A 25,270-nucleotide genomic window follows, 5' to 3' on the forward strand; every position below is an offset into this window, starting at 1 on the left:
AGCTGCAGATCTCACAGATGTTCCCTTATAGCTCGTTGTTGCTGGCATTGGCTACGCCACTGGTCCATGGAGCAATCCACGAGTCTTTGGCCGCGTTGCCTTTCGGTTGGACACAGTCAACGCACAGCATATCGGCGTCGGACAGATTGACCTTGCAAATTGCAGTGTAAGTCCGCACCTTTCAACGGGCGGTCCATCCTTTCTTATGTGTCCCGATGCGAGGCTCGCTGTTGTCGATTGAGATTGGATGACTGATAAGTAGCAGAAAGTATCGGAACCTGGACAAGCTGGAGCCGTTGCTTGAAGCTGTTTCTACCCCTGGAAGCCCTCAGTACGGCCAGTACTTGGACCTTGACGAGCTGAAATAGCATATTTGCACCATCGGCTTACGCCCAAAGCCAAATCAAATCATGGTTGGAGTCGCACGGCATCAAGATCCAGTCAAATGACGGAACCTTGATGACATTCACCACCACTGTCGACAAGGCCAACACGATACTGAACACTACGTTCGCCTACTTCACCAACGGCGCAACCACAAAGCTTGGTACAACGGAGTATTCCATCCCGAATGCTCTGACCGACTCAATCGACTTTGTCACCCCGACCACTTTCTTCGCAAGCACCAAGTTCCAGAGAGTGCTACCTCATACTGTCAATACCAACAAGAGGATAGAGAAGAGACAGACTTTTTCGAACTCTTGCTTGGAGACCGTCGAATATGAAGGTGGTAGATACGGACTCTTCACACCCGAGTGCTACAAGCAGCAGTTCAACATTGGCGACTACAAGGTYGACGTTGCTGCCGGCAGCACGGTCGCGTTTAGCTCTTTCTTGAACGAGTCCGCTAGCTTCTCCGACCTGGCCTTGTTCGAGAAGGCTTTCAGTATTCCCAGCCAGAATGTTACCAAGACGGTCATCCAGAATGGAGTGTCTTACAACGTTAATGACCAGAACCCTTTGACCGAACAAGATGGAGAGGCCAACCTGGATGTGCAAAACATCATCGGCCTCGCCGATGGTCTGCCAGTTTCTGAGTACGTAAAGATGCAGAGTGGAAAACCGGTGGTCAGTCGGCAATGTCTCGAAATTGTCGATTGGAAGAATGCTCTGCCCGGCCAGTGCTAACGCTCAAAATCCACTCTGTCCTCCATACCGCGCCACGATGCGAAACTCTGACCGTGCTTCCAGATACATCACCGGCGGACTCCCAGACGAATTCACGCCTGATCTTCTCTACCCGAATGCCTCGGTTCAAACAAACGAGCCCTACCTACAATACTATCAATATCTGCTCTCCCAGAAGAACGCGGATCTCCCGCATGTCATCTCCAACTCGTATGGCGATCACGAGAACACCGTCCCGGAGAATTACGCCAAACGTGTCTGCAACATGATTGGCATGATGGGTCTACGAGGACGTACGATCCTCGAATCCTCTGGRGACGAGGGTGTTGGTGCTGTCTGTCGTGCAAACGCTGATGACCAGCAGCCGCAGTTCACTCCCCAATTTCCAGGTATGCAAGACAGCACCTTTTCTTCCATTGCGGCATGCAGAATTGGCCGAGAAGAGACTTCCGCTCTCGGTTCGTCACGGACTTAGCAAGTCTAGATTTCCTARGCTGCGGAGCTTCATTTAAAGAACCTGAGAGGATGGATATGAAACAGAACAGCCCGCTGATACACCTTCAGGTACATGCCCATACGTGACAGCAGTCGGTGGCAGCCAGTTCATGAGCCCGGTGGAAGCCTGGAATGCCAGCTCGGGTGGTTTCAGCTTCTACTTCCCAACCGCTTTCTACCAGAAGTCTGCCGTGAACACCTACCTGACAGAACACATCAGCCCCGAGACGAAGGAGTACTACTCCTCGAACGGCTATGTTGACTTTGGTGGGCGTGGCTTCCCGGATGTCACAGCTCACAGTTTGTATCCTTATGTCCTAACTTATATCAATGGCACTGCGTCGCCGAATGGTGGTACATCTTCTGCAGCTCCAGCTGTTGCTGCCGTCATTGTAAGTCGAGAGAAGAGCACCGCGATCTTTGGAGACATCGCTGATCTTTGTGTGCGTGTAGGCATTGTTGAATGATGTCCGTTTCCGAGCCGGAAAGCCCGCTCTTGGTTTCATTAATCCCTTGCTCTACGGACTGAATGGAGCTGGTCTCACGGATATTACCAAGGGCGCTGCGCTTGGATGCAATGGAACCGATCTTCAGAATGGTATCGTAATTGACGGTGCGGGCATCATCCCATTCGCTTCGTGGAACGCGACGTAAGTTCCCGTCCTGTTTCTTCGCTATCCCCATAAATACACCAGGCTTGCGAGATTGTGCGACCGTGTTCCCTGATGAGAATGCATGCTGATTCTGCATAGAGCCGGCTGGGACCCTGCGACAGGGCTCGGTATCCCCAACTTTGGAGATCTGAAGGAGCTGATTCTATAGGCCTCTCGACGATGTTCGTTGTGTGTAAATAGTAGAGAGAAAGTTCACTTCTTTACCCCTATCTTGAAGATCTTAACGCGGCACAATAACTAAGGCCTATTTCTTAACTTCCCCTTCCAATTTCTTTTGCGATTTCTCTTCTACTCTCATGATCTCGCGCTCTCTTTCTGTTCACTTTTACAATTCCTCTTATTAATTTGGACCGCATGTGGTTGATACGGGACAAGATGTTGTTTTTCAAAGTGTACTGTCCTTCGGACATCCCTGCGACCTACATCCAGCGACCTGGAACAGATACTCTGTATACGTTGTTGGTGCCTTTAATAACGCCATGATTTAGCGGCAAGCTGTACGCTTCTGGTGAGTCGACGGATACAAATCTGAGGGTACCTCTTTTTCTCCGTTGGCACGCTGGGAGAATTGAATACCACAATTCACTCACGTGAGACCGAAAGTGTTGGATGCCAAGCCTCGCGGACTGTTCGCGAACTGGTCAAATCTTTGAATCATGGGAGAATGTTATGACAGTTTGATCTTTACCGGAGGCAGGATTGGCATCTGTACATGAACATACACTTATAATGAGTGCAAGTACAAATAGATTCTTGCATTCCGGAAGAGGAATCTTGAGCTCTGCCGCTCCCGCCCACGACCACGCAAGGGGGATTGGCCACCCGCCGGAGTCTTACCCGGAGTACCATCAGCGGATCGTCATACCATGAAGCTCTTGATCCGCAGTCGATCTTGAATGGCGTGAAATGTACCGGTGGCCAAGAACGCGGCAGCGAGGAATGAGAACCGCAAGCGCACTCGTAGTCGCTTGGGCGTTCATCTTTGCAATGCCTCCCAGTAAATGGGCCAGGAATGCGCTTGGTAAGTGTATGCTCGTTTGTTCGCCATCTGCCGCATCATCCAACATGGAGTTCATGGCGACGTCTCTTGCTGGGCGATCGTGTACATGACCAGCATGTCACCACGGGGGTATGCAGCCCTGCTGCTGTCTTGCGTGTTCGGCTCCGTATATGGTATCCTCGTCACAAAATATGTCTATCCTGTGTGTTCAACGACGACAACAACCACGCGGTCTCTACCTTCTCATGGATCGATCTACAGCAATGGAACAACAGCGCCTTACACATTTCCCGTGCTTTCCACCAGGACCCCCGGAGCTGATGCGGAAAGTCCCATCAGCACGAGCCCGGCAGATGCATACACGGCTCGATCAGACTTCCCCGCAAGTCCTATATCATCGCAGGATTCTGCGTCGCTGGAGACAACTGCAATGTTCGTCAGTGCAGGGTCAGGCCTTGAGGAAGTTGGGCCGTCTGTGTCTACCACTCGACTCGCAGAGTCCCTACAAACACAGTCTTTCATCAGGACCACTGCCGTGCCGTCTAACACCATTGAACCGGTGTTTCTAGAACCCAGTTCTTCCAGTCTTGCACAAATCAGTACACTGCCCGTATCAATATCCATGGTTCCAAATGCTAGCAACAGCTGGACTTCGACAAGCGCTTCGTACACTAGCACATCCTCAAGTATGACTTCGAATTCGTTTTATGGAGGAAGTTTGGCCGCTTCAAATCCGACATCAGCTGTCTGGTCTCCCGGTTCCTCACAAGCMAGCGATTCTCAGAACTCAATCGTCTCAGGATCACCCACTGGAGTCAGCACACCGAGCGTTGGCCCAGTACTAGTAGCGACTTCTACAAGCGTAGTCCGGTCTACCAGCCTACAGCTCTCGGTCAGAGAGTCTACACCGCGTAGCTCATTTCCGGTGAGCCTGTCGCCAGGGGTGCTATCTTCAGAACTGCCGCAGTCCAGTGCCTTGCAGAGCTCTGCGCAGTCGACTTCACGTACCTCTTCTCTGACGAGCGTAAAAGTCTCTCCAGGATTAGCTCAGACTATCATCTCACTGAGTAAGACTTCGTCGGTCGGATTCACAGCCCTGGGTTCGACATCTACGACTCCCTCGCCCTCAACGGCACTCGCGTCAAATGCGAGTCCTTCCAGTCCCTCGTCAACTGCACTTTCAACAACTACACTTGTGGACGAATCGYAGACTACGTCCGCAGATCCTGCGCTGTCCTCCCCTTCCGGATTTGATAGTTCTTCTTCAGAGACGTCCAGCTCTAAGGCGCCATTGCAACCAGCTTCGACCGCAACTGCGCCGCTGATTACGAGATATATCATTTCCGGGGGCAACATCTCAGCTACTGTGATTGGAGGCACTACCAGTGTGTTCAGTACAAACGGTCTTGCTTCCACTACCGTGAATGGTGGGATTACGACGACATACACGACCGGTGGCATCACGCAGACATATGTTGAGAGACGAATGGAACCAACTTCGGTCGCAGAGGCCGTGATCGGGCCTTGTCCCGACTTTAAGGGGCGAATCTTCGACACGAACAGCTCGAGCAACCTTGTGTCTTGTGGGATCGTTTGGCGTGGAACTCTCATTGCTCCAAGAGCGAGGAAGCGAGACGGTGATCAAGATTGCTCGACAGCGTGTGCATCAAACTCGGATTGCGTTGGATATTCATACACATCCGACGAGACATGTAGAAGTTATGACTATATCGACGGTGAGGCAGACTGGCCCAGTCCGGCTTATTCGGCGTTGAGGCTGCAAGAAGAAGTTGTCGTGGACAATTCGTCGATCTCTTTAACATCATCCAGTGATGCATTTTCAACCAGAGAATCTTCGCCCCTCGCTTCGGTTTCTATCAGCTACTCTGTGGTGACAACGACTGCTCCGGGAACGACGATCACAACGACGATTGTGAGCACGCAAAGTGCCTCTACTAGCTTTGGACCAGGCAGTACGATCACGGTGATTTCAGCTTCACCGACTACTATCATCAGGTGAGTTGCAAAACTCCCCTGGCTTGAAAACTTTCGCTGCCAGGCCATGTTTATTACATTGAGGAAATCGCTGACTCTTTACAGTACCACTACGATTYCAGCTTCGACCTCTGCTTATACTGTGACCTATACGATCATCCAGACCACGACACAAGATCGATCGGTCACAGCAACACTCATTTCAGCCCAACCAACCACTGTGCTTGTACCGACAACTCAAGACCGTCCAACAACCATAGTCTCAACCCAGGATCTTGAGAGAACTGTCACGGAAAGATCTGTATCGATTTCAGAAAATGAGAGAACAGTGCTTGTGCCTACTACGGAGGAGCGTCCTACGACAATTCTTTCCACACAAGACCGCCCAACGACCGTTGAAACGACCGTCGTCTCCACAGAGCGTACTGTTTCCATTTCGAGAGACGAAACGACTGTCCTTGTGCCCACCACTGAAGAGAGGCCGACAACAATCATCTCGACTCAAGATCGCCCAACGACTGTGGTTTCCACCGAGAGAACCACCGAGCCTGCAAGTACTGTCATTTCCACCGAGAGGACCACCGAGCCTGCAAGTACTATCATTTCCACCACCGAACGGACGACTGTGGTCTCGACATCGCTTTCGATCAGCACAGTCTTCAGTGCACTAGCAGCATCAACTTATACAACTACTTACGAGACGACATATCCGGCGTCGACCTTTACCACGACTGCTCCAGGCACAACTTTCATAGTCACTCAGACTGCTAGTACTGCGACTGTTACGACAGTGACTACGGCCTCCGCTCTGACCGTCACCAACGAGATCACATATACCTTTACATCGCCGCCTCGCACGATAATCTCGACCGAGCCTGCGAGCACACGCTCTGTGTTTGAAACAATTGTATCGACTCAGCCAGCGAGTACTCAGTCTTTGACGGCAACATTGATTTCGACTCAGCCAGCGAGTACTCAGTCTTTGACGGCAACATTGATTTCGACCCAGCAAGCGAGTACACAGTTCATTACAGCGACACTTGTATCCACCCAAGTTCTTCCTGCAAGTACACAGACCTTACTTTTTACTACAACACAGGGGGCTTCTACCGTTGTTAGTACAAGTATCAGTGTTGAACCAGCTTCAACAGTGATTAGTACGAGTATCAGCATTCAGTTGGCTTCCACCAGGGATGTGACAGCTACGAGGGATGTGACAGCCACAAAGGATATAACAGCTACGAAGGACGTAACAGCCACGAGAGACATAACGACTACGAGAGACATAACGACTACGAGAGACATCACAGCCACGAGAGATATAACGACTACGAGGGATGTGACCAGCACGCAGGTCTCCACTAGCGTGATTCTTGCCAGCACACAGACTCTGTTGATCACAACTACTCAAGGAGCCTCCACCGTTGTCAGTACAAGCATTAGTATTATACCAGCTTCGACGGTGGTTAGTACCAGTATTAGCATCCAGCAGGCCTCCACCAGGGATGTGACGACCACAAAAGACGTCACAGCGACAAGAGACATAACGGCTACGAGGGATGTGACCAGCACGCAAGTGTCAACCAGCGTGATTCCTGCCAGTACACAGACTCTATTAATCACAACTACTCAAGGAGCCTCCACTGTTGTTAGTACGAGTATCAGTATTTTGCCAGATTCAACGGTTGTAAGCACGAGTATTAGCATTCGGGACATCACAAGCACGCAGCCGCCAACAACGATTGTATCGACTCTCGTGTCTCTGAGTGTGTTGCCAGCTAGTACGCAGACTCTTCTCATCACAACCACCCAGGGTGCCTCCACGATTGTCAGCACAAGCATCAGCATCCAGCCCGCTTCTACGGTTACTCGCGATGTCACAACTACGCGGCCAGAGACCATTATTTCGACTCAAGCAGCAAGCGCCGTCACGACAATCTCGATAAGCGTGGCTACCTCGATCCTTCCCGCGAGTACACAGACGCTCTTGATCACGACAACGCAGGGCGCATCTATGGTTATCAGCACGAGCGTCAGTATCCAGCCTGCGTCCACGGTGAACGTAACATACACTCGCGATGTTACAACGACACAACCACCAACAACCTTGATCTCAACGCAACCGACTACGATTATCTCGACAGCTATAACAACAGCCTCAACTGTCATTATTTCGACTTATGCGACGACAATTCCACCGCGTACGGAGACTGCCACCTTTGTCAGCACGATTCCGGCTAGCACCGTAATATCCATACTTCCGGCATCGACAGTGATTAGCACGTAAGTACATTGAAAGTCAAAGGGTGACGTACCCATAGATTGAAGGACAGTCCCAATGGCGATACATCTGGACTGCTGAGAGATCTGGCATCTTACTCTGCCCGCCTCGAATTTCTGAGACACTGCTGACCCTTTTGCCCCTTTCAGGTATCAGACAACAATCCCAGCATCTACTGTCGTTACAACTCTACCCGCATCGACAGTTATCGTTGTCCAGCCGGCTTCCACGGTAAGTCACATTGAGAGATCTCACGTGGCGATTGAAAGACACCATCAATGCGAAGGCCTCTACTAGTTTGTAGCATACTGGCTCTTCGAAGACTTGCATCCCTCCAGCTAGATTTCTGAACGACGCTGACGATTTCCGCTCAACTACAGGTAATCACGACTCAAAGCGCTAGAGTGGTCACAGCCACCTATCTTGTGACGCAAGACGCCTCGACAATCAGTGTCACAGCAACAACGACTATTCCGGCTTCTAGTATTACAACAACCCTCCCAGCAACCACATTCATCACTACTGCAGCTGCAAGTACAGAAGTTCGTCCCGCGACCACCATTCCTTCAACTCCTCCCGCGAGCACAATTTTCACAACCATTGTGGCAACTCAGAGTGCTTCTACCGTCACATTCACTCAGCCTGCTTCTACAGTCACCCAGACCAGCTCAATCGTCTTCAGTGCATCTACGATAACTGTCACTGGTAAGTGGAAACCCCATACCGTTGGGGAGGTTCCTCAACGTCTGCAAACTTGGAACGTTTCGGAGAGCGCTTAGGCAGCCCCTATTGATTGATAGATTGCTAACTCTTCTGTCTTCCAATTTTAGGCACCACTACAAGAGCAATCACCACCACCGCAGTCACAACTGTCACAACTACAAATCTTGGAAGAGTTCCTGCACCGTCCGCCTGCAATAACCAGGGGCTAGAGTACGCTGTAGTGACCAATACAGCTACTGCACCTGGAGTAGCCGGAACTTGGCCTTCATACGATCCACAATACGCTAAAATTGCCCGCCCAATCAACTACAACGCAACAACGCCATCTTTTGGGAGCTCAGGGGTCGTTTGCCAAGGGGATGGTAACTCGACCATCTACGGCAATCCTAGTCTTTTTCCCTGCACGCAGTACTCCATCAATCACCGAGCATACTTCTACACCTACGCAACGGGCAATTGGACGTTTTCACTCTCCAATGTAGACGATGTCTTGTTTATCTGGATAGGACAAAAGGCATACACCGGCTGGACTCGCGCGAATGCTGATGCCGCAGCGTTTTATCAAATCCCGTCCCAGGTCACCTTGTCTTTGGAGCAGGCGACTTACTATCCGATTCGCATATTGTTTGCTCAAGCAGGAGGAGGATCCTCCTTCCAACTGGCGATTAGCGATCCTTCTGGAGTGGTTTCGTTTACTTTTCAGTCTGTATCGCCATATTTTGTACGATATTCTTGTGATGGCGTCACCGCACCGAGATACAATCAGTTGTTTGGGGCGGAAACTTGGGCTAATAGAAGTGGTCTCCATTGTTTGACCAGCCACCCTGCTGTTGGAAAGGTGTAGAACAGATGCTGTGACGAGAGCGTCTTGCGGATCCGTTTGATTAGCGTACGTATAGAGCGACCAGAACATCGATAGACCTAATTCATCAGGAACCTCACACACCTGTCTGAGCAACGTACCCTGCGAACCGACATCTTCTTTATTTTTCTGTCCACCATCTGCTAGAACAGGATCGTTTGAGTCAGTGTAGCGTTGGATCTTGCTTCTATCGTAGATGCCACTTCCTCTCTGTTACATTGTAATATATCTTGTAAAGAACATAGTTTGTTGTTTCCGGGGTGAGAGATCAATCCTTTGTAAGATTTCGTTTAGAATCAGCCCTCACGAATTCTTCTCTATCAATGTGGGCTCCCTGAGTTGGCATGAGTTCCATGCGATATGCTCTTCCCAATTTCCTATACCATTTTCGATTGCAGCCAACCCTACTTTATCATGACATGCCTAGATGGCATGTGGTCATCGCTCACTCATGATTTTTGAAAGAGACAGGACGAATGCGGAGCTCCCTGGAGGACAGCGGTCGATATAAAGACCCTCAAACAGGATTCCACTTCTTATGTATTCCTCGGTATTGCAGGCGACTTTGCCTCAAATTCTCCGCCAGTGACGCTTACAATTAATGTCGAATGAGCCAATTCAACATTATCGAGATATCCCAAAGTTTTAGCTTTGATTCATGAGCGCTCGGTTTACCGGAGATAAGTCTCCACGACTCACTGGTGAACAATAATATACAAACCCCAGATGCAATGTTCGAGAGTGCTCGGGACAGTCTTTGTCTCCTCAAGGACCTCCTTGACTCCCCAATCCGGCGCTCACAAAAGACATGGCCTCCTGGCTGCCTTTGTGCCGATTCAACCCCTATCTCTTTGTGAGGCCCGCGAAGAGAAATATCGCATCGATCCTCGAGGAATAAGCATGGCTTTTCTGTAACTACGAGCAACACTTATCAAATCAGAACACAAGACACAAGACACAAGACGCACCTGATTTAGCCTTCACACACAACATCTCTGTGGAGCCTTTTATAATCGAAATGTCCCGTCCGCAAAGAGGAGGACCTCCAGAACTAGAATGGTATTACATCCATCAGTGGGGTGTTGACTACCAGTGGTATGAACAAGATCCACCCTTCCCCGATATCAACAACCTACCAGACTGGGTGATCAATACGGCAGTAGCAACACGCCCAGCCCGTCCCAATTCTAGGACAATCATTCCACCGGGCGGTGCACCKCCACCGCCACCAGTTCGTCCTCGCTCAGCTTCAGGATCCCTTCCAACAGAGAGTCGCTCACCTTCAGCGTCTCTCCCACCAGCGGATCGCTCACCTTCAGCGTCTCTCCCACCAGCGGATCGTTCACCTTCAGCGTCCCTCCCACCAGCGGATAGTCCTCCTCGTACAGGAATTGCTTGGACCTTCGACATGCGATTTGTTCTCCTCACCTTGATCAGGGATAACGAGCTTGACCGTCATCAAGCCACAGCGATCTTCAACAATTACTTTCGTGATCAGCTCAGAGCGTCTGGAGAGACGAGGGATATTGGGTGGAGAACCTTGGTCAATCAGTACCGCGAGAGTGCAGAGCGACCCGGTTGGCAAGTGCCAGATTATTGGAGGGTTGTCCTGGCAGATGCTTCCACAGTAATGGAGCTTTCGGAGCGGGAGGCGATGACTGATCACATCGATTATCTCAAAGARCAGATGGAAAGAGACGATGCTTAGTATAGAATATTCTTTCACGGTGGACTATAATATGTTTCATGATTCTGTTGCAAATGGGCGCAGTGTTGTGAATGACTGGGACAACAGTGTCTCTTTTTCAGGGGTGAACACCTCGTTTGGCTCGATCTGCAAGATTAGAGCGGAGGTATCGGCTGGGTGTCATCATTCTTGTCTACTCGGCATGTATGACAGTAACAGCAAGTTGCATCTACATGCTTCCTCTCCATCTCTACATCAACTGCGGCCGAATATCACTCTTACTGCGACAGACTTGGCACACAATACACTCCGTGAAGGTGAGGGGTATGGAGTACTGTTTCCGCAGTCGTATTTCTTTTCCTTTGGTCCTCGTAAGTATTCTCTCCACAGTTCTGGTGGTGGCACAGTTCTTTTTAACGTTCAATCGACTTATCATGGATCCAGGGCATTCAGGAGAGCAAAATCGCCCCTTAATCTTTCCGTGGGCTGTGGTTCAGCATGAGGGTCTTCAGAAGGTGCTTTGATCTCGAAATCGACCTTTGCGACGCTAACGGAAGTCTCACCAAGTGCCTCTAGGAACAACTGAACAGAATTCCCCATGACTTCGCAGAGATAGGGGACCTTGTAACTACGACAGCCAACGACCACGCTCAGGGGTCGAGACCAGGGACTGAATCTTGGCGCCCAGGGTACAATCATACAGACTCAGAGCTGATCAATCTACATGGTCATATGAAGCAGGTTGAGAAGAGCGACCCTGGATTGAGATTGAACACCTGCCAGACCTCCCATCCGGGTTACGATCCTGATGATCCCTTCCTCGTGGCTGATATGCGGATATATCTTGAAGAGGGCATGTGCGATTCCAAGTCGACAGAGTACATACCCACTGGGATCAATAGAAGCATTGAAGCTTTATATGAAAGCATCATGCGCAGCTTGGGACTTTGTGGAAATCTTCCACGTAAAACACATCCATGTAGGATCTTTTCACTCAATCGCTATATCCCAACAATGTGCAATCCCCCGTCGTGTATTACGAAGCCCCATCTCCGACAAATGACCCATCGATGATGCCAACGGAGTATCAAGACTGTTGAAGTATCCATAACCCGAACACATTCTCTTCAGGGTCGTCGACAATCTCGACGCCAGTCAACACTCTTATCCCACAAGAATTCATTGACTCCCTGAATCTGAACACAGCCAAGGAGTCTTCGATCACCACACCCACGGCTCGAACAAGCGATATTGTTGTACCGGGCTGAGCGAGGCACGGCTCTGGGTGATAATGATGGCGGCAAGGCCTCGACCACATCTCAAGCACAATCTCGATGGCATCCCATAAGCGGTGCTTGACAGACTGTCTGACTTGGCATACATAGGAGGCAAGGTGAGGTGCAATGCGTCAGTTGTGTACATCAAATACCATGCGTTGACCTCTGCATCTTCGAACTACATCCAGGTTGTTAACACTGGTTTTTTTTTTTTTTTTTTTTTTTGCTTATCCTACTGTGCTGTTCACTCTGGCGTGTGGTCTGGAAGGGTTAGGGTTAGGGTTATTGCCAGACTCGAGCGATTCCCCGAGGTCCTTGGCTTTCTGTTCCCTCTTTCATCCCATTATCAGGTATCGACGATGCGTCATCCTCAATACTTGAAATAAATCAAGAGCTTGAAATTTCTCCCACATACCTCAGATTCAGCAAAACATCGCTTCTACGCTCTCTTTCGGTTTTTACATGACCCCAGTCAGGCAACAGTCCTCTCGCCTATTCTATGACGCACCCATCCTCTGAGGAAAGACAGCCCGGCAACCACACACTACATCGCCATGGCCTTGCAATCCACTCAAAACCTCCCAGAGGTCATCAGAAATTATGAGAAAGTTGCTGAAATGGTCAATCGCCGCGAAATGGATCGATTCATTGCACAAATCCGATCGCGATGGGACCCCCCTTCACACGAAGAAGAGGATCGATTCGAAGGCTGGACGAGCGAAGGCGTTTTCACCAAATGTGTTTACGATATGGCTTTCTACTCCCACGATCGCCCGCAACCAGTGATAGATCCCAACGGAACGGACGCAGAAGTGAATGAGCAAGTGCAAACCAAACCAAGTCTGGACGAGATCATCATGAACTATGTTCAGAAGCCTTTGATACTGCCGCCTCTTTCTATCACTGAGAGACAGAAGCTGTTGGAAAACATCAAGACTGGGATGAAACAACAGGTTTCAGCTTCTCAAATTGATCCCACGGCGCTGGAATTGCCACAAGATCTTGATATTCTTCTCTCGATGGCGAGGGGTATCAATGGAGCCGGTGTGCCCGCAGAAACGGCCTATACAAAACTCATCTACGAATTTGGAGAGAACTTCGTTCCTAACAAGATGCCCGACGAAGTCCGAAGCCGCGGTGAAAGTGCATTTCTTCGAGCCTCTGGATACAATGATGGGTCAGGTCGCAAAGTGCCCATAGCCGCTTTCAAACTAGGAGGTTGCGAGCAGCATCGGAGTGTCTATTATGTACTCATGCAGCTCAAGGGTCGCTCAAAGATCCATTCCGATGCGGAGTGGCAGATTTGGGATCGTATCGATATAGAAGTCGAGCACTTTGACAATTTGGCGGATTGGTTACAGCACGAGACGAAAGTGATTGAGGAGATGGAGGGAGGTGCAAGAAGAGAGTTAGTTGTCGAGGTGTCCGACAGATATCCTCTATGGTAAGTTTAATCTTTCCAGGATATGGAATAAGTATTATACAGTAAAATTAGCACAATGCAGCAAACACACATAATGTCAAGCATTTCGAACACTGCGAAGAACAAGAACCATCAACTGTGTGCATCATGAACAGCGCGAACAGGAGACAGAGTTGTTGTCCCCTTCGAGACGACCAGAATTCGAGGCTCTTTCCTGTCCGCTGCCTAAACAAACACAGAGCAATAATGAGCAACACTGGGATCACTACAGTGAGCAGAGGTGTTGACACTTCGCTTTCACGGCAAGGCTTGTGAAGTAGTTCGTCTGGTGTGTCCTGCAGATAGTGATGAAGCTTTCGGAAGGTTGCAAGCCGCCGCATAGACTCTATGACTGCAGCGCCCCTTTTCAAATGATATTCCAGCGGCTGCAAGAGAGATTCCGACTGATCGAGAATGAGGTCTTGGTATCCTATCAGACGTGTTAATAACAGGCATCGGTTTGTAGAGTCCCGCTCTTCTCACCATCCACAATGTACAGCGTTGAGGCTCGGGAATTGGCTTGTTGCACACAAGCAACCTCGAGTTCCAGATGAACTTCATGTAGCATGGTGTCATTAATACCTACATAGTTCGGAAACGAACGGAATGTAGTCGCTAAGTAACATTTTTGTTGGGGATGATAGAGCTGGAAGCCTTTCGCAGTGTGCATGACGCGGAAAACGGCATCTTCTGCGTTGTACGTTGGTGACATGCTTGATACACACGTTAGTATTGCTCCAAGGCTTGAAGAGTGTAAATTCTCTGCTTACAATACGGCCAAGCGACCGCTGTTCAATGGCTCATCATCGACACCAGCTTGAGGTTCGAGAGGCGATGGACCTGGAGAGACAGCGAGAAACTGCTTCGATTGAGCGCTGCGGAGCACCACAGGCTCACTTTGCAACACCAAGTCTTGCTCCAAACCATTCTCACTATGTCCGAGATCTTTCTGGAGAAGCCATGGACTGAATCTGCCAATGGGATCTTTTCATGATCACACGATGGCCCAAAGGTGTCATGTCTTCTCCTGAGTCATGATCATCGCTATCGCTTCTCYGAGCCTTGGCATGTGCTTCGTCCACGAATGAATCTAGTTCAGGAGACCAGACCAAATCGTCGGTCCAAAGAAATCCAGCCGAAGGTATGTAAATGCTATAAGGCGTCATGCTCCAGAGTCCTGGACCCGATGCATTGAGTGTATTTGGTATGTCAAAACCGGGCCTCATGGCTCGTCTCCAGTCGGCGGACAGATATTTCAAATTGTAGTTACCTCCATAAGCCACTTCTGAATCAGGCAGATATAGAGAGAGGCTGATTGACACAAAGGCAAGTTGACATGCGGTAGAGACTGGTAGAATAGGGGCATCAGCACAGAGCGCTCGTTTGTAATCATCACAATACGTACAGGCAATACGAGAAAAGGTTCGAGTTGATAGCCACACCTATATATCTCACATACATTCAGTTCTTTTGCGAATCGATGACCAATATTGGCGCATGAGACTCACCAGTGGAATGTCGGTCCTGCCAACATCTCTCCAAAACAGCACAATGCGAACTAGAGTGCACGCAAGCCACTGAACAACAAACGAACTGAGCTTCCAAAGGAATAGAGTAGAAGTAGCGATGAAGAAGTCGGCCAATAATAGCAGTCCTCCAGATCGACCGTTGGCAAGAATTCTAAGCAAGCATTGCACGACAAAAAGTTCCAGTCCTGTTCCAAGGAATCTCGAGACCTTGAGCGAGTCGATATCGTATCCCAATCGCTCGAACACGCGATTCAGTCTTGGTAGCAAGGGAGGAAGTAGCTCGATTGAAAGCTGATTGCGTGCGGCAAAGCCATTGAGCTGATCAGCGATGTGCTTCAGACTGTCGATATCGTGGTCGGGGATAAAAATCTCATGGGCGAGGAAGAAAGTCAGGGGTACGAATGAGATCAAGAGCGACTTCCAGCGTCCTGTGAACAGCAGCATGCCTTCGTTGAAAGTGAAGCAAATAATGTCAAAGAGCACTGTTGTCTTCCCCCCGCTTAGAAAATCACGACCTGTACCTCAGGTGGCGAATCCTATGAGCCATTCGCAAAAAAACTCGAAAAGCATGTGTAGACACCCTACCCAACCTACAAAGCGAGGGATTCAACAAAGTGGGGACGATGTTTCTCGCCGTCAAGCCTGCCATGAAGACGCTAATTTTGGCGCCAACACCGAAAGCGTACTAATGGGGCCTAGTGAATGATGCTAGTGAATCCTTCGCTCACAACCGCACCTGCATCAGATTTCAAGCCTCCGATGGAGCTATGGTGATGTTAGACTTCATCATGACAACATGAGGCGCAAAGGTTAGGGTCTTGATACCAGTGAGTGACAGAATCAAGTGGTACACAGCAGGGACTCGGTTGAAATGATAACCATTCACTAAGATGGAATTCTCCCAGTCGAGCCGATACCTGATCGAAGTAAACACACTAGCTTTGTACCTGCTCGGAATCTCGCAGCTAGCAAAGTTGTCCATCAAGTAGCTGGCAAATTGTTGRGAACGCTAGTCTTGTTGGAAAGTCCGGAAGTGGACAGCTCTGTGTAGCAACACACTAGAAAATTCTTCTTGTGACAAATACAACCCATCATCTGAGATCGAGTAGCAGTGGTTACTTGTTCAAGTTTCGGAGGGTATCGGAAATGGTCTCTCTTCGTTGGAGGATCTGTTGAACCCTGACGTTGTTGATTCGGTCTGTATTCCTACCAATTTGAGACCCACGATAATTTCATTGGCAGAAGAGTCTATGGTACTGTGAGATGTGTTATGAAACAAACTCGCACTGTCTCTAATTCCATCACTTGCTGCTGCCAGAGACACCAGTGCAGTAGTAGTAAGTCGCCCATAACATGGAGCAGTCAGAACCCACAGCCGGGTTCCACTGCTCAAATTGAGCCACCGAGAATGTTCCGTTCTGGGTAGCGATGGCGTAGCAAGAGTCTCCGGAGACAGCTTGATAGTAGTGATTACAATTGGCTGCTATGCCGCTTTGAGTAGGAGAGGGAGCTGCATTTCCTGTGGTTGTCGGCTTGGAAGTGACCGCGGACGTCGTTGTTGTAGCATAGACGTAACCAGGCACCCCGACGCACACGTAGTACCCAAGGTATAGATGGGAACAATCGGACTCCACGGCGGGGTTCCAGGTGTAGAAATCTTGTAGTTTGATTCCATTCTTGTCGGAGATCGCTTGACAGGTATCGCCGGACTGCACCAGGTAGAAGTCGTCGCCTGGGGAAAGATCGATTAGCTCTCTATCAATGCAATAATCTCCATATCTCAGAGACAACTCACAGTCTGAAGTAAGGCCAGTCTGCTCTGGGGATGGTCCGGTAGCCGTGGGAGATGCAGTATTTGTCGCTGGTAGTTGCGTCGGAGAGCTCGTCAATCCAACGCAAACAAAATAACCAGCGAAGAGCTGGCTGCAGTCTTTTTGAACAGCACTAGAGTCGTTGCGTCAACAGATATTCGATCCTACCCACGAATAAACTTACGGGTTCCAGCTGTAAAAGTCTTCCAGGCTGAAAAGTCCATCGTAATAGTCAACGATTCCCTGGCAGGTCTCGTTCTTCGCCACATAGAAATAAGAGTCGCAGTTGGAAGAGATTCCTGTCTGGACGGGAGAATATGCATCCTCCGAATCTGTCGCGGTGGAAGTCGGGTTGGGTAAAGTGTAGGTGTAGTCGTCTGAGCTCGGTGGTTGCTTGATTTGAGCACAGTAAGAGTAGTTATTCAATGAAAGTCCAGAGCAATCGTTTTTCAAAGATGGGTTCTGCGATACGTCAACCTCCGAGCCCTATCGAATGTAGTTTAAACTGCATGTCATGACTGACTTACCCATGATGCAAATTCCGTCTGTGTGATGTTGAAGTACCATTCGATTCCGTTGCATGTATCGCCAGGCTGTGTGGTAGCCCAGACAGTGCAATTTGCAGGCGTAGAAGTGTCAAAATGAGTACCAGGTGAACTCTGGATAACGAAGGCTGCGGTTGCTGGCAATACCGCCAACCATTTGGAGAGCATTGTGTTGACGTCCTTGCTTCAGCAGATCAACGAGTGCGAGGGTGATCAAAAGAGAGGATTGCCACAGACTCCTACATTTTGCCGTTTTTCGTCTTGATCTTGATCCTGCTGCTCCTGCTCTGCTAGCGGATGGCGATCTGGTCARATGCGGCAATTTCTTGCTGCCACCACCACATCAGCGTGCCGCGGCCCGATGGAGTGGGCGCCAACACGTGGAGACACGCAGTTCCCATGCGCCTCCGCCTCTGCATCATCGAGGCGGCAACGGTGAAAATCTCCTCGTGTGTTGGTTGTAGCCGCTTCGGGAAGAGTTCGCGGTCGTCTCCGTCCTCATGGCGAAGCGTCGAGTCCCTGCATCAATGATCAGCCAATGGGATTCACTCACCAGCTCTTCTTAGTCATCAAATTCTTGCATTCCTCTCCTCCAAGATTTCCATCCAACTCCTCTTTGCCAGTCCCCAAACCATGATCTAAAAAGTCGATCATCCTCAACATATCGAGCTTCCAGGACTAGCGCCCTTCAAAGCACGATGATCCCCGTCATCGAGACCATCTCGATCGACCCGTTGGCATGCCCTGCGTCGCCGCCTGCGTGGGCTAGGCCACGGCGGACAGTGAACCAAGAAAGGCAATTGATCCCTCGAGGACAAGCCTGYGTAGGGCAGGCTTCCAGCGACCTGGTTTGTGGTTGAGCTAGATGATCTTGCAGAGACCCTGTATTCATTCGACCTCCGACATACGGAGTACGACGCGGGCCATGAGCGGAGTGCAAAACGCCCTGGTGGCTTCGACCATCATGGAAGAGTATCTCCTAGTCAAATCCTTCAGTGGCTACATTGCCACCAACTGCGTGAAGTCAAGATGGTGCTTGATATGCGGGCTCCACATTTGATGTCTCTCCTCGTGGAACAGATATCTACGCATGGTCTCACGTCTCGTCTTTGTGCTGGAGATCCGATTTCACTTCGTCCTTTCTTCTAAAGATGCGGATATACTCTCTTTTAGCAGCAGCGGTAACGCTGTCGCAGCATACTCTTGCCTTTGAGCTCTTCCCACGGGCAACGAATCAATCTGATGCTGCCGCCAATCAGTCAGACGCTTCTACAGGAAGCGTGCGAGTACCACGGAAGTTCCTCGCTACGATTACCGATTCCAGCTCGGATCCCATGGCACCATGTTCTGTATCGAACCCTTGCGCTCAGGGCTGCTGCAATCATAATGGGTGAGATTTCTCCGACCAGTCTTTCCCGCTCAGGTCGCTCTATGCGAGTTCAGCAATTTGCGCAACTCATACAACTCATTGTTTGGCTGACATCTCTACGATCAGATATTGTGGATTCGGACCGAGCTATTGTAGTTCCGCAAACTGCACAGATACATGCGATGCTCAAGCAGAGTGTGGGCCATATGCACCTCAAGACCAAGAACTGTGTCCCTTGAACGTCTGCTGCTCGCAGTTTGGCTTCTGTGGAACAACCGAAGCTTTCTGCGGTGATGGTAGTTGCTTTCGATCTTTGTTAATTCTTTCCTAGACTAATGTAGTAACATAGGTTGTCAAAATGGCTGTGACCCTGTGAACAGGCCATCTTGTGGTGGCTCATCCGCTACGCAGCGATATATGGGCTACTATGAGAGCTGGAGCGCACAAAGACCGTGTGATGCCTTTAGCCCTGGAGATCTTGACCCAAGTAGATATACACATCTCTACTATTCATTTGCCTTGATCGACTCCGGTGGCAAGGTATGATACATCGCCTTTTGCCACGGTGATAAAATTACTGATCTTTCTGTCTCACAGCTAACATCCATGAACGATTACGACCCACAGTTCTGGAAAGAATTCACCGGTCTAAAGTCCAAGAACCCTTCCCTCAAAACGATCATCTCAGTCGGTGGCTGGGATGCTGGCGGTAAAGTATTCTCAGATCTTTCTGCCGACTCAGGCAAGATATCTACATTCGTCAGCTCTGCCCTGAGCTTCATGAAGCAGTACGGTTTCGACGGGATAGATCTCGACTGGGAGTAAGCAAGAGTAGAACCATTATATGCCATAAACATGTCTCACGACGATCCAGATACCCAGTCGCTCCGGATCGCGATGGCTCGCCTGGCGACAAAGAGAACTTCGTCACACTACTTGAGCAGCTCAAGTCCGCCTGCGGATCGGCCTACACTGTCACCATTACGATTCCCTCAAGCTACTGGTACATGAGAGGGTTCGACATCGTTAACATTGAAAAGCACATCGATTGGTACGTACTGGCTTGGAAGTTTCGGTAGATTGCATGGACTGATCGCTTGGAATACAGGTTCAACTTCATGTCGTACGGTAAGAATATCTTTCTATGCGACCCTATGAAGCCCACGCTAACATCCACTCCCTGGAAGACATTCACGGCGTTGTAAGTCATTGTTCTCCAGGCTATGTCTAAAATGACATCGCTTTTGTGTCTTGATTGCTTCGGAAAGTCGCTAACAAATTTGCGCAGTGGGATGGCGATAGTCCATACACCCAGCGTGTCATCAATCCTCATACAAATCTCACTGAGATTAGCACCGGGTTGGATTTGTTGTGGAGAAACAACATTGATCCTTCAAAGGTCGCACTTGGTATTGGCTTTTATGGGCGCAGTTTCACTCTGTCTGATCCCTCATGCAATACACCTGGCTGTGCCTTTGCAGGGAATGGAGGTGGATCTGGAGGCGAGTTTTCATGTCCCAAGTCGTGCGTGTAACCCCAAAGTACTAACCAGTGAACCACTTGCAGGTGCCAACCCAGGGAAATGTACACAGGTCAGCGGTACTCTGTCCGATTTCGAAATCGCGGACATCATAGCCACGCAAAATCCGACATTCACCTACAACGAGGAAGCCGCTGTGAACTGGATCACATGGGATACCAATCAGTGGGTATCTTTCGACGACAACAATACACTTGCACAAAAGGAACATTTCGCCAGCGATCTCTGTCTATCGGGACAATTTGCCTGGGCGGTCGATCTCGGAGGTCCCGGCAGTGGACAATTGGAGTCATCCGCTGGATCCAGCAACAGTTCAAATGGCAGCGGCAATTCCAGTGCGAATGGCACTGCATCGGGTGACGTTTACATCTCACCAGACATTWGGAACGATCCGAATCCTACGATTGCTTGCTACCCGCCTTGTACATTCATCCTACCGCCCTACCCACTAAGTGGCCAGTCCACACTATCTTWCCCTCTGTATACGACTTCACTCGAGGTTGCATGGCCTACCACAACCATCACAACTGGAAACGATGGTAGTAAGACGACAATTGTGAGTGCACTCAAGGGATTCAAACAGTCCTGCCAACGAAGAGACCACTCACATTATTTTGTACTATGAGCTGACACCTGCAATCAGGCAACCATGGCACGCACCGTAGAGACGACAGTTCTTACCATTCCAGCCAACACGCAAAGCTCCTTGGACGTTTGGAACTGGCCTGTCAACGACACAATAATGACGCAAACCACCTATCAGGCAACTTCAAGCATTCTGCCGTCGCCTTTCGTCATCACTGATGATCCTAATCCCCAGTCATTGTCAGGTAAGCAATACTATCTTTCAAGAGATTCTCCATCTCAACAAGACTTCTTCCATGAAAAGATCTAGTATTGACATGACCATATTACAGGTGTCACACATCCAGCCCAGACACGCACTGTCACCGTTCCTCCCAGTCCATACAGTGATCCGTATACCACAACTACAAGTGAGTACCTTAATAAGATATCAACTCCTCCAAACACAAGCTTGTGCGTTCGTCTGCTGACTATCATTCCGCAGGTGGCTCCAACAAACCCACGACGACGTCCAGCACTACAGTACCACCGCTCATCGTATTTCCGAGGATCTCATGGACAAGAGGGCCACCACAGCACACTTGTACACCTGGCCAAATTGGATGTGGCCATAAATGCCGCATCTTTTGCACTGGTCCATGCTTGATCAATTGCGGAGTATCTGGAGGCTTTCAGGACCCCAACGACCCTGGTTGTCCGAGCTCAATTTGTCCCCCAGATGGACCACCGCCAGGAAGCACCACCGGTGGAGGGGGAGGAGACGATCCTAATAACAACGATCCCGAAGACGAAGGAGATGAATGTGATCCGGATCTCAGTGATGAACAAGGTGAGTATCCCTGCATTGGAGCTGTCGACGCGAAGATTTCTTATATCGGGAAACTAACTTCGCTTTAGGCTCATGCCCCAACGGTGGCTTCCCATTGTACAACCCATTCACTCGCAAGATTGACTGTGATGATTCCGCAGATGGCGCATCATCTCGCGTCTCGTCGTGTCAAGCCTATGCCATGAACAATCCAGACAAAATGCCAGACATCATTGCAAGTGCCAAGGACTGTTCACCTTCTTGCAGTGTCCCCAGTCGGAAGCGTGGTGTGTGGGCTAAATTGAGCGGACTCATCTCTCGCGCACCCGACCCGAATGATCCCACCTGCGAGGCAAACGCTCCTCCGGCCCCTCCCACACCGACCTACACTTGCAGCGGTGCCATGTTTCCCAACATTTGCGCCAATGCGAGGAGTGCAGTTGAGAATAGATTTGGGCCGGGCAATCCAATGAACAATCCAAACGCCAGAGCTAATCCCGCAACGATGACAAGGCAGCAAAGAGGCGGAAGCCCCAAAATTGGTGCATTCTGGACCAACAAGATAAACTCCGCATCTCCCGAGCCGGATGGCACTGACGCGTCCAAGGAATACCCTGGCTGGGGCTTGAAAGGCTGTAATGTGGAAGAATACCCCTTCAGTTCCGGCAATCCGACTGGTTTTGCTGTCAATCGCCTGGTTCCAGAAACCGAGAACAGAGACCATGGGTCGGACCTGAATAAATTCTACCGCCAGTGGGACTTTGACGCTGGCAACAAGAACATTAAAGGCAAAGATGCTCAAGATACCGAGAACTTGATTGTACAGAATGGTCAGAAATGGAACCGGATGTATGGTCGAACGTTCGTCATTGAATTCGACGGAAACGTGGCCGACAGTGGGACGGAATGGGGCCTACGAAACAATGCTTTGGGAAACATATGCGCTGACCCTTACGGGGTTGAATTCTTACTCGCAGGTGGACCCGCAGGTCAAGCTCTATCGTGGGATCCATACTTTACGACCCAACCCGGCCGCTTGCGGACATATACGAGGTCCATCTTCAACAAGAAGAACGGTCAATTCATAAGAGATGCCGTCTCTGTGGTGCCGCCTCAATACTGCACCAAGCCATCTCCTGGCCGCAAGATCCTTGTTGGGAACAAGTTTGAACAGTTCATTTATATCGGTGGAAAGCAGGTTCCAGTCGGAGAGGGGCAGGATGCAGACGATCCAGCTGATCTTGGTGTTTGCGAGCCCCGGCCTCAAGCTGTACCTAAGCTCAAAGTACGAGCGCAGGTCTCCAACACAGAGACTGCATCGTTAGCTCGCTTGGACCCAGCAATGGCAGTCTACGCAGATCCAGCGATGGCCACTCACGCAGTCCCGCGCAGCGCTGGTCGTCCACGCCGTGCACCTGCTCTGGCCCTGCGAGACTCTGTGTTCCAAGACGACATTGATAGTCCTGCTATTGCCAACGTGTCGTCGCTGCGCAGTCCACCAAAGCATCTCATCACTGCACGACAAGCAGCGAGTGGCTCATATCTGGATTCCAATGTGTATGCATTTCTGGGCTGTGGGAACGACGACATTGATCCCTGCGAGTGGGGTGCAGACTGCAGCTTCTCAAATCTAGACAGTGGAATTGGTCCCAAATATGTCGACGGTGACGACGGGTCCAATACAGGTACCCCTACCACGACGGCGGCTCCATCTACCACGCGAATGACGAGCACAACCCGACCCGCTGCGAGTACGACTGAAAGTACTAGTAGTAACTGCAAGGTCTGTATCGGGGTGGTTGGAACCCCCGTTACGTGCTCGTTTGAAAACGGCTGCACACCCACCACTCCTACGTCTTCGCCAACTCCACCACCCCCACCCCCACCTCCTCCATCAACGCCCCCCGCGCCCATGCAGACGTCTTCCAACAATAAAGGTTCCGGTCTTTGCAAGTCCCTCGGCGACGCTTCTGCCAAAGACTACGACGGCCAAAACATGTGCCAAGTCGCCTACAACCGCCATCTGGACGACCATCTCTACACAGAATACACCAGCTACACCTACACAGCAGACGACGCATTCAACACCGCTCTAGACGTCTTCTTCCGAGGCCTAAAAGGTCTCGTAGGCCAAGAAGGCTGCACGGCCTATTTCAAATGCAGCAGCGACGATGCGTATAAAAAAGGCATGACAGGAAAGCAGATCAAGGACGCTTTCGACAATCTCTACCAAAATGACAAGGTCAAGGTGTGTGGGTCGAGTAATCTGGATAATGGTTGTCGGGTTACGGTGAATGGGTGCAATAATTGTCAGGATGTTAATGTGGTTTGCTCGACTAAGGCGGGGAATTGTTCTCCTGATGAGGCGGATGGTGCGCCTTCGGATAATGATTCTTCGTAGGGGTATGAGTAGTATGATGTGAAGAACGTTCGTTTTCTGTCCCTCAACTCTCTCACGGCTGCTCAATAAAGGCTCTACTTATGGACAGGCTTCTCGCGATTGTAGACAGTGTCCCGGCTTTGAAACTGTATCTTGAGGCGATCTTCGTTAAGAGCAATGTCGAGGAATGTGTGACAGATTTACCACATCTGCCAGGTCAAGACCCGATGGATTTGGAAGTTGCCGGCTCTCCTTAGAGTGAACTCACGACGACACTCATGCATAAGTAACCACGAGCAGAGAAAGAAGCGGTCTTGAAGAGAGGCAATGATTTATCGATTATCAATTTTGTTGCCCTTGTTGCAGAAAACATCACATGTTCAACTGCTCCAGAAATGCGGCAAACTTCAATCTCACCAGCTATTGGAATACCATCAAGACCCATTCGAATGATGTGTATCCCGGATCGTCAATACATTCTCAACATTCAAGTAGAGAGACCAACCCTCAAGAGTATAAACAAATACTCAAGATTGATTTTCAGCAAGGTCCACTCAATGATACCGTAAAGTAAGTTGTCGTCGACATGACGTAGAAATCCGTAATGGCGATTCCGTAGCATCAACATGACTTCAATGCTCTACTCTTCTTCAGCATTAAATCTTCGATTAATCTCCCTCCTTTCAAACAATCCATACAGAACAATGGCAACTCCCTTGGAATCCGTGTATGAGTTACGGTGCTCCTGCAATCAATATCCATGGGGCAAACAGGGCTCCGACTCCATTGCAGCACGTCTGTGTTCGAAACAGCCAGGATGGGATGGCGAAGGACCAAGTCAAGAGYTTAAGATTGATGAGAAGAACCCATATGCTGAGATGTAAGTATCGTTGAAACATACCACCTTTCCACCTCTCCGTTCTCACAACATCAGCGATCGTTCTACAACTTCTGACATGCCTCTCCCAGGTGGTTTGGCACATACCCAGACTCAGCATCATACATAGCATCCACATCAGAAGATCTCCAAGAAGTACTCGATCGCTTCCCCTCCCAACTCATCGGCGACAAAGCCCTCCAAAAATTCGGTCATTCCAAACTACCATTCCTCCCAAAAGT

General features: G+C 49.9%; 7 protein-coding genes; 4 read left to right on the forward strand and 3 right to left on the reverse strand.

The window, feature by feature from the left end:
• Window positions 1-17: 17 nt before the first annotated feature.
• On the forward strand, window positions 18-2,445 carry RCC_10097 (related to tripeptidyl-peptidase I; the record flags this gene model as incomplete). XM_023775328.1 has 7 exons in its annotated part: window positions 18-166; window positions 266-340; window positions 399-1,037; window positions 1,192-1,517; window positions 1,693-2,015; window positions 2,077-2,273; window positions 2,376-2,445. The coding sequence occupies 7 exons, from the start codon at window positions 18-20 to the stop codon at window positions 2,443-2,445; spliced, it is 1,779 nt and encodes a 592-aa protein (XP_023631096.1).
• Window positions 2,446-7,306: 4,861 nt separating this feature from the next.
• RCC_10098 (uncharacterized protein) lies at window positions 7,307-8,494 on the forward strand (the record flags this gene model as incomplete). XM_023775329.1 has 5 exons in its annotated part: window positions 7,307-7,575; window positions 7,723-7,804; window positions 7,954-8,056; window positions 8,188-8,278; window positions 8,404-8,494. 5 exons carry the CDS (start codon window positions 7,307-7,309, stop codon window positions 8,492-8,494), a joined length of 636 nt encoding a protein of 211 aa, XP_023631097.1.
• A 4,182-nt stretch (window positions 8,495-12,676) lies between these two features.
• On the forward strand, window positions 12,677-13,570 carry RCC_10099 (uncharacterized protein; the record flags this gene model as incomplete). The annotated part of the gene is made up of 1 exon (XM_023775330.1): window positions 12,677-13,570. The coding sequence occupies one exon, from the start codon at window positions 12,677-12,679 to the stop codon at window positions 13,568-13,570; it is 894 nt and encodes a 297-aa protein (XP_023631098.1).
• Window positions 13,571-13,613: 43 nt separating this feature from the next.
• RCC_10100 (uncharacterized protein) lies at window positions 13,614-14,296 on the reverse strand (the record flags this gene model as incomplete). XM_023775331.1 has 2 exons in its annotated part: window positions 13,614-14,014; window positions 14,068-14,296. 2 exons carry the CDS (start codon window positions 14,294-14,296, stop codon window positions 13,614-13,616), a joined length of 630 nt encoding a protein of 209 aa, XP_023631099.1.
• Window positions 14,297-14,516: 220 nt separating this feature from the next.
• On the reverse strand, window positions 14,517-15,557 carry RCC_10101 (uncharacterized protein; the record flags this gene model as incomplete). XM_023775332.1 has 3 exons in its annotated part: window positions 14,517-14,932; window positions 14,990-15,026; window positions 15,093-15,557. 3 exons carry the CDS (start codon window positions 15,555-15,557, stop codon window positions 14,517-14,519), a joined length of 918 nt encoding a protein of 305 aa, XP_023631100.1.
• Window positions 15,558-16,414: 857 nt separating this feature from the next.
• Window positions 16,415-17,637, reverse strand: RCC_10102 (uncharacterized protein; the record flags this gene model as incomplete). XM_023775333.1 has 4 exons in its annotated part: window positions 16,415-16,845; window positions 16,909-17,057; window positions 17,109-17,386; window positions 17,452-17,637. 4 exons carry the CDS (start codon window positions 17,635-17,637, stop codon window positions 16,415-16,417), a joined length of 1,044 nt encoding a protein of 347 aa, XP_023631101.1.
• Window positions 17,638-18,620: 983 nt separating this feature from the next.
• On the forward strand, window positions 18,621-24,172 carry RCC_10103 (uncharacterized protein; the record flags this gene model as incomplete). XM_023775334.1 has 13 exons in its annotated part: window positions 18,621-18,859; window positions 18,965-19,134; window positions 19,188-19,378; window positions 19,436-19,659; window positions 19,713-19,889; window positions 19,947-19,966; window positions 20,026-20,039; window positions 20,127-20,340; window positions 20,405-20,934; window positions 21,022-21,208; window positions 21,296-21,373; window positions 21,448-21,792; window positions 21,861-24,172. The coding sequence occupies 13 exons, from the start codon at window positions 18,621-18,623 to the stop codon at window positions 24,170-24,172; spliced, it is 4,701 nt and encodes a 1,566-aa protein (XP_023631102.1).
• Between the last annotated feature and the right edge of the window lie 1,098 nt (window positions 24,173-25,270).

The sequence above is a fragment of the Ramularia collo-cygni genome (genome assembly GCF_900074925.1).
Source record: "Ramularia collo-cygni strain URUG2 genome assembly, contig: RCC_scaffold21, whole genome shotgun sequence".
In the NCBI taxonomy this organism is placed as follows: Eukaryota; Fungi; Ascomycota; class Dothideomycetes; order Mycosphaerellales; family Mycosphaerellaceae; genus Ramularia; species Ramularia collo-cygni.